Below are 13,487 nucleotides of genomic sequence, written 5' to 3'. Positions count from 1 at the left end.
AAATGGAGAAATGTGCCTTGGAAGCCATTTAACTTCTGACTTCACTTCCGGGTTGTCAGTGTTCGGGTTCCGAATGGTTCAGGTTCCGAAGCATTCGACAACCGAGGTTCCACTGTACTAACAAGTCCAAATACATGCACTGCTGTAATATAGGGTTGCCATGAGATAGCTGCCATTCAGATGTCCAGGTGGAAAATAGCTTAAATGGCCTGGAAAATCCGTATTGTGTTCAGATTTTCACTTTTTGAAATATGGCAACCCTACTAACAACCCATCAGATAAATACTACAAATATTTCTTGAGTAAAAAACCAAACCAAAAATAACTTTAGAACCTCATCAGTAAATAGGCTCATGGGTTTGTTTTTGTTTTTTAATGCATTTACACTTTTTCCAGGGCTGCCTATTATGAGAAGTATGAAATGAAATGAGAAGTAAAAGTGAACAGGAACATGCTCTTATGTTCACACCCTAATTTGGTGATTGCTTTTGGAAGAGGATTCTGCTGTTGCTGTTGTTGCAGGTATCTTGGGTGAAAGCTTCATAGCCACCTCCCTTTTTTCCCTTTGCACCCTCTTCACTAATATTCTTATTTCAAAACGAATCATACCTGCACCGTATACTGTAGCTATTAACTGTTACAATAATGAAACTAATAATATCCGTTAACATTGGTGGACCCAAGGAGGCAAATTAACTATGAACCGCATAATTTGGAATCTCCTCCAAACCTGTGCCAAAGTTTTGTAGTTGTTTTGCAGTGTTTTGCAGCAAAAACCTCGTGTTTTGCAGCACCCCAACAACTGAGCAACTGCTATCACCCCAATTCACGTTGTCTGATTCACTCAACAGTGCCAAAGTGTGTCAACAGTTTTCCAGCATTTCCCAGCAAAAAAATCAACGTCTTGAAGCATCCCACCAACTGAGCAATTGCTACTCAAACCTGAGGCCATAGCTATCACCCAAAACCCCATATTGACCAATTCACTCCAAAACAGTGCCAAAGTGTGTCAACAGTTTTGCAGCACCCCACCAACTGAGCAATTGCCACTCACGTTCTTGGCAATACCCCATCCGCATTTTTCTTAACATAACTGAAATCCTACAGGTGACCTTCCATGAAGAGCTTTCTGGATCCCTGGTTCCACACTGCCACCAAACACATCCTGAAGGCCTTCAGGAAATATATTGAATTCCTCTTACCTCTGTAAAGATGACAATATTTAAATTCTGCTGCCTTTAAAATCTTTGTTGTTGTTGTTGTTGTTCAGTCGTTCAGTCGTGTCCGACTCTTCGTGACCCCATGGACCAGAGTACGCCAGGCACGCCTATCCTTCACTGCCTCTCGCAGTTTGGCCAAACTCATGTTAGTAGCTTCAAGAACACTGTCCAACCATCTCATCCTCTGTCGTCCCCTTCTCCTTGTGCCCTCCATCTTTCCCAACATCAGGGTCTTTTCTAGGGATTCTTCTCTTCTCATGAGGTGGCCAAAGTACTGGAGCCTCAACTTCAGGATCTGTCCTTCTAGTGAGTACTCAGGGCTGATTTCTTTGAGAATGGATAGGTTTGATCTTCTTGCAGTCCACGGGACTCTCAAGAGTCTCCTCCAGCACCATAATTCAAAAGCATCAATTCTACGGCGATCAGCCTTCTTTATGGTCCAGCTCTCACTTCCGTACATTACTACTGGGAAAACCATAGCTTTAACTATACGGACTTTTGTCGGCAAGGTGATGTCTTTGCTTTTTAAGATGCTGTCTAGGTTTGTCATTGCTTTTCTCCCAAGAAGCAGGCGTCTTCTGATTTCGTGACTGCTGTCACCATCTGCAGTGATCATGGAACCCAAGAAAGTGAAATCTCTCACTGCCTCCATTTCTTCCCCTTCTATTTGCCAGGAGGTGATGGGACCAGTGGCCATGATCTTAGTTTTTTTGATGTTGAGCTTCAGACCATATTTTGCGCTCTCTTCTTTCACCCTCATTAAAAGGTTCTTCAATTCTTCCTCACTTTCTGCCATCAAGGTAGTATCATCAGCATATCTGAGGTTGTTGATATTTTTTCCGGCAATCTTAATTCCGGTTGGGGATTCATCCAGTCCAGCCTTTCGCATGATGTATTCTGCATATAAGTTAAATAAGCAGGGAGACAATATACAGCCTTGTCGTACTCCTTTCCCAATTTTGAACCAATCAGTTGTTCCATATCCAGTTCTAACTGTAGCTTCTTGTCCCACATACAGATTTCTCAGGAGGCAAATGAGGTGATCCGGCACTCCCATTTCTTTAAGAACTTGCCATAGTTTGCTGTGGTCGACACAGTCAAATGCTTTTGCATAATCAATGAAGCAGAAGTAGATGTTTTTCTGGAACTCTCTGGCTTTCTCCATAATCCAGCACATGTTTGCAATTTGGTCTCTGGTTCCTCTGCCCCTTCGAAATCCAGCTTGCACTTCTGGGAGTTCTCGGTCCACATACTGCTTAAGCCTGCCTTGTAGAATTTTAAGCATAACCTTGCTAGCGTGTGAAATGAGTGCAATTGTGCGGTAGTTGGAGCATTCTTTGGCACTGCCCTTCTTTGGGATTGGGATGTAGACTGATCTTCTCCAATCCTCTGGCCACTGCTGAGTTTTCCAAACTTGCTGGCATATTGAGTGCAGCACCTTAACAGCATCCTCTTTTAAAATTTTAAATAGTTCAGCTGGAATATCATCACTTCCACTGGCCTTGTTGTTAGCAAGGCTTTCTAAGGCCCATTTGACTTCACTCTCCAGGATGTCTGGCTCAAGGTCAGCAACCACATTTCCTGGGGTGTATGAGACCTCCATATCTTTCTGGTATAATTCCTCTGTGTATTCTTGCCACCTCTTCTTGATGTCTTCTGCTTCTGTTAGGTCCTTTCCACTTTTGTCCTTAATTGTGGTAATCTTTGTACGAAATGTTCCTTTCATATCTCCAATTTTCTTGAATAAATCTCTGGTTTTTCCCATTCTGTTATTTTCCTCTATTTCTTTGCATTGCTCGTTTAGAAAGGCCCTCTTGTCTCTCCTTGCTATTCTTTGGAAATCTGCATTCAATTTCCTGTATCTTTCACGATCTCCTTCGCATTTTGCTTGTCTTCTCTCCCCCGCTATTTGTAAGGCCTCATTGGTCAGCCACTTTGCTTTCTTGCATTTCTTTTTCATTGGGATGGTTTTCGTTGCTGTCTCCTGTATAATGTTACGAGCCTCCATCCACAGTTCTTCAGGTACTCTATCCACCAAATCTAAATCCTTGAACCTGTTCTTCACTTCAACTCCTAAAATCTTAAAAATCTTAAAATCTTAAAATCTTAGCAACTCCTAAAAGGAAACCATACAACTATTAAATTGCTACATTTCCAAAGACTCATATTTACTACACATTACAATTTATAAATGGTGTTTTAATATTAAAGCTGTTAAAATGTGGAATCTGCAGACACATTCCCCAGACTGTTCTGTTTCCATTCACTCATCATGCATTATGCTTCTGAAGTTACAGAGCAACTACTCAGTTGGCAGGGTGCTGCAAAATGTGGGCTTTTATTGCAAAACACTACAAAACTGTTGACACACTTTGGCACTGTTTTGCAGCGAATCGGTCAACACTGCAGATAGATAGATGTTTATTCGGCATTTGCGCCCATCATATCGGTCAACACTGGGTTTGGGGTGATAGCTGTGACGCTAGGTTTGAGTAGCAATTGCTGAGTTGATGGGGTGCTTCAAAACATAGGATTTTTGTTGCAAAATTGTTACCACATTTTGGCACTGTTTTGGAGGGGATCCCAGATTTTGGGGTTCATGGACTGCCACAAAGATAAATTCCACAGTCAAACAGACTCCTTCCAGGACCAACTTTACTGGATTTAGACTACAGTGGGAATGTAGTTTTTGTGAGAGTTTGGTTCTGGGGGGTCCATGTGCAAATGAACCCCCAGAAATGCCCTCCCTAAGATGGAGGGCTGCTTACCAGGGTCTGGGAAGGAGGCATGAGGGCTCTGGGATGCTGCCAGAGCCCTTGTGTCGCCTTCCCAAAGCCCAGTTAAGCAAGGGAAATCTGCTGGGTGCAAGGGTGTAATAAATAAACACAGAGCAGGGAACAGTGGGTTTCTCCAGCTCCCCCTTTATTTATTTATTTATTGCCCTCCACATGCACACACTCAAAGCTGCAACCATGTAAGCAAAAGTTACACGTTTACTGTACTAGCATTATAGAAAAGTGAAGAATTTTCTTCTAAAGCAGCAGCCTGTATAGAAATGTAACAATGGAATCCTATGCACATTGACTCAGAAGTAATTCCTACTGAGTTTAATGAAATTTACTCCCAGAAAGGTGTGTACAGGACGGCAACCTCAAGCCACTGTATTTGCCTCTGCACTGACAACGTTCCACTGTGTTCAATGGGGAAAGACTGCCATCAATGGAAAAACTGTAAGTTACCATGTTTGTGGAATGTAAGGTCCAACTGACAACAGGTTTATTTCACATCTTAATGAAGCTGAATCCATGCTTGGAATGATAAGATGGAGACAGGAGGCATCTATTGACAGGCTACAATTCCCAGTAGCAACTAAACGGTAGCTTAATGAAAGGTGATTTTCATAAGCTCAAAGGTAAATCTATAATTGTAGAGTAAGGTCTACTGGAACGATCAGCATTATTTCTGAAAATGCCATTGGGTTTAACTCTTCTATGTATTTTTATGCTGAAACCAATGACTTTTCTATGTACATGCATGCTTAGAAATAATATATTATACAAGCCAATGTGACACTTGCTCAACATTTCTTGCTGATGTGATGAATTTAGGACTTTTGTGATTGTAAATTTGTCTTTTTCCTCTAATGAGGTGAAGGGTATATTTATCTGGTGACAGCATATCTCTTTGCAGGAAGAAGTGTTAGGGTTACATGACTGGATGCTGCTCCATAAAAAAATCAAGGATAATTATGAGAAGCCTTTGCTGTGACATCTGTTCTTCTATGTGCAGTGTGTGTATGCGCGCATGTGTGTGTGTGTGCACGCACACCCACACCCACACACCAACTTTTAATATGAAGAAGCGTTCAGTCATGTAATCACCTGCTGTTTCTAGCTGTGTAATGAAGGAAAAGTTTTACAACTGTTTACTATTGCAACTGACCTGTTTGTACAGATCAGGCACAGCTTGAGGCAAAAGAGGCCAAAAGGATTAACTATATACACTGGGCAATTCTAAGCATGTTTACTCAAAAGGAACTCCCACTGTGTTCAACAGGCCTTACTCATAGGTAAGCATACACAGGATTGCAGCTTCAGCCAAGTTTCTTTTGCACAGAGAGCTTTCATGCTGCACGTCTTCTTTTAAAAATACATTTTTCCCTGTCAGTTTGAGATACAGGATGTACAGAAAAAGTTGGAAATGCATTACAATGAAAGCAAATTAGATACATGAAGTGCTTTAACCAGTGACAGCCTAATCTGAAAAGGGAAACTGAATGGAATTAGTTCATGACTGAGCCTCTTCAAATACAAAAAGACAGCTATGCAAGGTGCTCAAGACCTGGGATGCAAATTGGTTTGTTCTGTGGAGTTGAGTGAAAACTAGTTAAATTTCAGGCAGCCAGTGTTGATCCCAAAGAGCAGAATAATTCAGAACTCATATTCAAAAAAGGACCCAATGAATGATTTTTGGCTATGTGCTACTAATTACAACAGTGTTCAGTTTGTGTTGATGAATGCGTAAGTATACAATTTACATCAGCTTGCTACAGAAATATTATCTGAACACCTTGCAAGACCCAAAACAATTCTTGATGATCAGGGAAACGGTATTTTCTCATTTAGGAACAGGCAAGGAGAGTGCTGTCACATATAGGTCTTGCTTGCAAGCTTCTCACAGGCATCTGACAGGATGCTGTGAAAACAGGATGCTGCTAGATGCGCTCTTTGGTCTGATCCAGCCAGGCAGTGGCATAGCTAGCGCTTTTGCTTCCCGGGACAGTCACTGATTTTGCGGCCAATATTGTATGCATTTAAGTAGATAGAGATGTTAACATTTGGTCAGATAGATATTCATTGGGAGGTTTAAAAATGTAGTGCATTAAATGAGATGATGTTTTACTAGAAAGCACCTATAAACTGTCAAGAAGCATTTCTCCCAAAGTTTCATTACCATTCTGAGGCTGCTGAAAGGAAACATTGGGGTTGCAAATCTTTAATGGGCCAATTACCCATAGAGTGACTAGGGTGGAGAGGAAATGGAGAAATGGCACAGCTGTAAGAGCTAGGAGGACATACCCAATGCAGAAATGGGGGAAATCTTTGAAAGTTTTAAAAAGAGGAAGGAATTATATACAAACGTTCCTACACTTCTCCCGGTCTTCTCCCTCAGACCACTCATCGTCATCCCACCACCAGTCCCCAGACTCTGAGCCTTCTTCCCTTGGGAGTTCCCCAGATGATTCCTCTGCGTCCACCCAGTCTGTGACATGCTGTAAGCTTAGCCCCCTTCTTGTGGAGTGCTTCTGCCATGCAGGAGAGACTGTTATATAACCATTTCTGCAAACATCTGCTTTAGCCCATTTGTAGCAACTGGACATTACAAAATGTGAATGCTACATTTTTACAGATCCTCTCATCCTGTTTTCTTCTTATTCTACTATTTTGAATTCAGTTGGAACAGCTGCACTGCTAGATTTTTGTATGCAAAATCAAGTTACCTTTAGTTCCAACTGCAGAAACAAATGTCTGCTTCTTTTCTTTCTTTTTTGGATAGTTAGATAACTATATAAAATGGGGGAAAGTATTTAAATTACATTCTTGTGCACTGGAAGATTATAATATTTGATGGACAGGGAACTATATTGTTATTTATTCTACTGAATTCTATTTTTGTCTGTCTGGTGAATTGCTTTAGGGGCCAAAGTGTAAATGAGAAATATTGCAAGCTGAGAAATTTAATACACACATGTGAAGAGATCTCAGCTTTGATACACTCTCTAATAATATGTGAATTTGCTCCAAAGTGAATGAAATACCAATTCTTCATCAATACACATTATGTAACAAAACATATTCATTGGCAATAGCTATCTATCTAAAAAGAAAATGAAGTAACTAAAATAGGAATATACAAAACATTAGGTCAACAAAAAAAAGTTTTTTTACAGAGGAGGGGGGAAGAATGAAGGTCTGGACAGAAATAATTTGTAAAAATGGTAAGCTTCAGTATATTATGTGTTAAACTGTGGAATCATATTCAAAATTCTGGCCAGGAATTAGTCTGAGGATGAAAAAGAAAGTGATGGGTCTGTCACACTGCACCATTCCCCCAAGTTGGGGGGGACGACCTTTGACCCTCCAGATCATGCACAGAAACAAGCGCTTCTGTGCAAGTTTAGGTCCAGTCTATTTCGTAAATTCATATCCCAAACGGTTCCCATAGTGTTACCTCCCAGTTAGCATGGTCAATAGTCAGAGTGTCAGGAGTTGTAGCCCAACAACATCTGGACAGCACTATTCAAGTTTATCTTCTAGCCTATTATAGCTACTTACAAACATGTTTCTGGTCTCCTCATGTGTAAAGCAGCAGTGGGATGAGTTGAGACCCTGATGGGTACTGACTGAGAGCTGGCTGCATCTTGTCAGTCAGGTAGATAGTCTGACACCTTTTGGAAGTTGGGGAAATATCTATAGCACTGATAATTACTTCTTGATTTCACCAGTCTTTGCCAGACAGCACTTATCAGTCCTTTGTGTGCTAAAGGGAAGGTGTGACTTCTCTGCAGCATCATTTGCTGAGATCCATACATTCTCACTTTTTTGGCTTTAAAATAAGCAACTTTAAATGCTACATATAGTATTTCAACTTTTTATAAACATTTTGTTTCTGATGTAAAAAAGGATGAAAATTTTGAAAGTTAAGTAATTACATCATTTTTAAAAAAATAAAAACTCACTTTATCTATTTCTTAACGTGATGAAAATAATTAATTGCATTTTGCTAAGTGTAGATATTATTCATGGTGGAGCAGGGTGTTACTTCTGGGTACTAGGAAATAATGGACTTTCTTCAATACATGAAAAGGCATGTTCATACTTCCACTGTACATTCCACTGAAAGTTACTCAACAGTAATTAATATCCCATAAAACTTCAAAGTTGAGCAGCTTTACACTCTCAGTCTGTTACTTCACATAATAACCAGAAAAGATAAGCAGAAATCAAGAAAAATAAAGTGTACATCATTTGCCCTCTACACCATTTGCCAAGTGATTGATACTCTGTCAAAGGACTAATAGTAGCTGCTATATAATCTTCATGTAAACTTGCTGACATTTGAATAAAAAGCAAGTTGACATAAAGATTCACTGAAAGCCTACTTCTACCGAGTATCTTTGGGGGCCTTCAAAAGAGAAAGATTAATGAAGGAGCTATTAGTAGTGTTAATGTATTTATTAATGACACAGCAGGTTTGACACTTCTGGTGCCTATTCCCTTCAGACTATAAACATAGTGAAAGTCTCTTTGGAATATTACATTTTCCAGCAAGTTATGTTTTTATAAGTGAATTTACTTGGATTACACTGCAGTGACCTGCAACAGCTGTGCCATGTTTGTCTTTCTGCTGGAAAACATGCAACAGTACAGTACACTTGTAGCAAGTGCAAACTGGTTGTCTTGCTGGAAGAGAAGGTACAGAACTTGAGGTGTGGGGTGCAAATAGGTAGGGCTGGGCGAGCAGACCTTCTTGCTTGCCTGAACTTGTGTGTCACCTGGGGCTCTGATGTGCCACCCCCAAGGTAAGTGCCACCGGGGGTGCCCCCTTCCCCCTGGCTACGCTACTGGGTTGGGTGGCCATCTGCCATGGATGCTTTAGCAGAGTTTCCTACGTTGCAGGGGGTTGCACTAGGATGACCCTTGTGGTCCCTTCCGGATCTGTTTTTCTGCTTCAACAGTATTTCATCATGTTCTTACCATTTTATGTAATTGTATTTTGTATAAATGATAAAATTATAAATAATACATGTTCTATTTACAAACAAAATATTTAAATAGCTACCTTTCTACCGGCAGGATGGGGTGGGGAGGGGCACAGGAATGAAACAAGGTCGGAAGGGGGCCACGGTCGCAAAAAGGTTGGGAAACACTGCTTCAAGGGATGCGGGTCTGTCATTTGCAGAATGCCCACTTGACTAGTGACAGGACTAGCACAAGACATTTTGCTGCCTGAGGCGAAGGACAAGATGGTGCCCTCCCCGGGACACATACAGAAGCCAACTGGACTAGTAGTTGAATCTTACTCCAATACTGGTGAAAGGACAGGCTCACATAGGGGCCACATGGCACTCACAGCTCTGGTCACTCCCAACGCCTCAGCATCCTTCACTTGAGGCAGATGCCTAACTCTGTCTCATCGTAGGGCCAGCCCTGACTAGGGATTCTTCAGAAATTGGATACTGTGAATTCTAACACAAACTGATCTGCTCTGAGCTTCTTACTTCCCAAACATTCCAACACAGTTCTTGGATCAAAAAAAAGGCCTATCAATATATGTTTTGAAGCATGTGTTTTGAGAGAAAATACATATTTAAGATGTGATTTTTGTGAGGGTGTTGTTGTTTTTTAAGTTCACAGATTAAGGAAAAGGACAAACGGTGTTATGGATCACAAGAAAGTGATATATACCAGAAATACACTGATTTGCTTCTGCCTGAGACCCAATAACCCAGGGTTCCTTATTTAGAACAGTTTGCTATAGGGAGAAGCATTTCCAAAAGCGTGCCAGGCGAAAGAGCAACAAAATGAGTGTTAAAGATGATTTCTAGGAAATTTTAATTTAAAAAAAAACTTACCTTAACTGTATAATACTCCTTTACTTCAGGCATAATAGAATCAAAGTCCCCACTGATGTAATCAGGCAAAAAGCTGAGAAAGAAGTAATACTTAGTTAGATATTTTTTATTAACCTCCCCACACTTTATTTGTTGAATTTAAAAAAGAGAGCTTGCCCGGGGGGGGGGGGGTGCAAGACTGAAACAGTGGTGTCCTTTTCCAAAGTTAACATCAATAAAATGGATTGAAATTTCCAATCTTCCCTTCTAAGAAACTAATGTCTTGGACTATAATAATTTGTAGTTATGGGACTGAGATCAGCCCGACTGATGCACAGATATGTAACATTTATCCTTGAAGATACTAAATGAGTGAAAATTATAGCAGGTATCACAATTCATTTCAGAACTTTGGTACTCCTTCTGCTACAAAGTCACTCAGAATCTTATTAATGGGCTGATTTTCCGCCTCTTTTATAATTCATAGCATCTAGGCATGTTTGTGTATTCATCAGCAATGGTTAGGGAACGAAAGAATCCATCCAGTCACAGAGACAGCTCTCCTATAATTCTACCATGGATGAGCAGCATAGTCTGCAGAGATTATTCTCCATGCTGGGTTTCCAGGGTTGCAAGAAACTAGATAGAGTTCCCCCACATATGTATAGCACAGGAAGCATCACTGATTACACGAACAGGAAAATCTAGAGTAGTACATTCCTATTTTCTCCCACCCCACAACGTTGTACTTGCAGAAAGGTAGTTTTTCAACACGTTTTGGAAAATATTATTTTGTTGCCATGGAACATTTGGAATTGAAATTGAAGTTGCATGTATATTCTGGTGAATGTTAACCTGCAGTGACTTACATTTCTGCTCACAGAAAGTCTTACAGCTACCTAGAGACTGAAAGGCAGCAGTTATCCTGAAGATTGAAATATTATGTATAAGTCCTTAATGCACTTCTGCCAAGTCCAGAAGCTGTGCCATTCTGAGCAAACAAAGTATGGATCTGCCTGTCTCAGTGGCTTCCACAGCATGCACATACAACCTCAATCTCAGAGCCTGTTCTTGTAACACCAGACCATGGGCATTAAATCTGAACCTCACAATATTTTAATTCATTTTCACTTTTAATTTCTATACCACCTTTCTACGTATATTGCTATTCACAAGGTGGTTTACAAGCTGAAGAAACAACAAAATATACAACAAATATCACACATCTTAGAACAATCCAATCCAAAAAAGTCATAATAAAAATATGACTTTAAAATAAACATCTTATACCAAATAAAGTAATAGTCAATAATCTATTAGAATATAATAAAATTACCTCTCAGAATAGCAAGTGATCTGAAATCCACTCTCAGCAATTGCAATAAGGAATTACTAAACTAAACTATAATAAAAATAACAGCAAGTCACAATACATAAAATTAGGGCTGCCACATGTCCAGAATTTCCCAGACATAGCCAGGATTCGGCCTTCAGAAACAGTGTCTGGGTAGAAATCACTGGAATGTCAGGGGAAATGTTTGGAGTGTAGATGTTGGTGAATTTTTTTTTTAAAAGGAGTCTCCAAACCAGGAGCCGTTCATCAGCACCAGGGGCAGAGCACGCTTCTCCATCCCTCACCATTGATGCCGCTCGCGTGCTGGGCAGAGGCAAAGGGTGCTCTTCACCCCCTGCGCTCCCCAGCCCCTGCTGCTAATGGGAAAGAGCTCGCATGCAGGGTGGGGCATGGCCCATGTGCCCTCCCATCTTACGCCAGTGCTCCAAACCACCTCCATCTTTCTGCCTACTTGTCGGAAATATAAAATGGGAAGAAGTGTTGAACCTCCTGCTTTAAATCAGGCAAGTCTTATTCTTGCTTTAACCATCACTTCTTCAGAAGAGGGACTGCAAAGCCAGCCTGACTTGCTCTTTCCTCTGGAGAACTTTCCATGCGGAAGACACAGACCTTTGGAGGCTGCTGGGCTGGAATTTTAAACTGGGAATATATGTTTCAATATAGCTGTGGCTGAAACAAGGAGGAAATCTGTAAAGACCTGACCAGGGATGAGGAACCTATCTGGGTGTCAAGAGTACAACATAACCATTGTAGTTTGTTCGTTTTAGCATTTTGTTGGCTTTTCCAGGCAACTAACACCATAATTTCAGGACAGGAATCTGGCAGGAATATTCTACGGCAAAACAGAATGTCCTAGCATAGTGTGCCCTTTTATTATTAAGTTCTGAAACTCCAAAAAACAGGATTTCAACACTGGTGTTAATGCTAAAGTAAGGTTTAAGATTAAGAACATCAAAATGCCCCATGTAGAAAGGAAATGCAAAAGTGAGCAATTCAGTAATTGCTCAGGGCTGTCGGGGCTTTTGTTTGTTTTTTTGGCACCTTAATTGTCCCAATTATGCCTCGATTCTTCACTTAATGGCGTATCTTTTCCATTAAGCTTTTCTTGCCATTGAATGTGATTCCAGATCTGACTGGAACATTGAAAGAGTAACAGACAGGATACTGTGGGGCTCCTATCATAGTTTTCAAAAGCAAGCATCATAAACATCTACAGTTCCCTTAAAAATCCTGAATAGCCCTATGCAACTGCTGACCATCCATGAGCCAACAGTTATCAAGGTTTATTTGTGTTTCATTCTGTTGAAAGGGAATAATTTGTGTGCTCCCTTCCTAACTACATGGTCTTCTACACATTAATCATTCAAATAATATGCTATGTGTTTAAGCACTTCATTTGGTTTTCATTTTCTTAATGACTCTCTGGACAAGAACTATTCAGAACTAGGAAAGGTTGAGTTAATCTACATTTTATTATGAACTATTTTAACTTTAAGCGCATCCCCTCCACACAACTATAACATATACCTACTACGCCAGTCCAATACCAATGCCAGTCTCTAGAGCCAGTGACAGCCACTCAAACCTCAGGCAATGCCTTGGAAAGGGTATGAGAAGTTCCAGTGTGGCTTTTTGGAGAGTACAGGAGGCTATGGCTGGAAGGCTGAAAATACTCTGCACATCCGCAGTTAATGGTGTGCGGATCTCTGGAACCCGGCCTTTGAGATGTCAGGAGTGGAATGAAACCTTACAGGTATTATGTTACTCTGCTTCTACTTCTTTCTTGATGCCAGTAATAAGTACCCCTAAAAGTTAACAAAGCATCATGTTTGGGACTCATAAAGCCTATAAGCAAACAAAATCCTTCTTCAAGACCTGTGGGCATTTTATTCTGTTTTAAACCTTCAAAGCCATATCTCCTGAATATATGTCATCTTTGCAGTAAACAACACAATAACTGTGCTGCTGGGGTATTTAATTTACTTTAATCACCTCACTTGGTATTCTATATCAGCTTATAAATTTTATGTATGCTGGCATGGCTTCTACAATCTATTTTCCTCCCAATTAGCAGTTACAATGATCCATGGCGCAGTCTATAGAAAGTATCACGGAATACTGCAGTGAGTATGCGGAAACAGTTGAAAGCATGTGGCAAGTACTATGTACCTGATTCTGCATGGAGGCGTTACTTAAAATCTAACCAGCATGACTCTGTTTCCTTGGCGTGGCAACTGCACTTACAGTCAGAAAACTGTGATAGTCACAGTACTGTTACATATTATATACAGTCAGTGCA

At 40.5% G+C, this 13,487-nt stretch overlaps 1 protein-coding gene across 2 annotated transcripts in view; it reads right to left on the bottom strand.

Annotated features, from left to right (window-relative positions):
- Positions 1-13,487, bottom strand: part of TPK1 (thiamin pyrophosphokinase 1) — a 218,388-nt gene that overhangs the window by 103,518 nt on the left and 101,383 nt on the right. For both annotated transcript variants that reach the window (XM_033166363.1, XM_033166362.1), the window contains one exon: positions 9,856-9,928. In XM_033166363.1, the coding sequence (XP_033022254.1) occupies positions 9,856-9,928 (73 nt within the window). The remainder of the gene's footprint in view (positions 1-9,855; positions 9,929-13,487) is intronic.

Source organism: Lacerta agilis, chromosome 12 (genome assembly GCF_009819535.1).
Source record: "Lacerta agilis isolate rLacAgi1 chromosome 12, rLacAgi1.pri, whole genome shotgun sequence".
NCBI classification, from domain to species: Eukaryota; Metazoa; Chordata; class Lepidosauria; order Squamata; family Lacertidae; genus Lacerta; species Lacerta agilis.
Note: the sequence above shows the minus strand (reverse complement) of the source record. Positions and strands in the feature narration are given on the sequence as shown.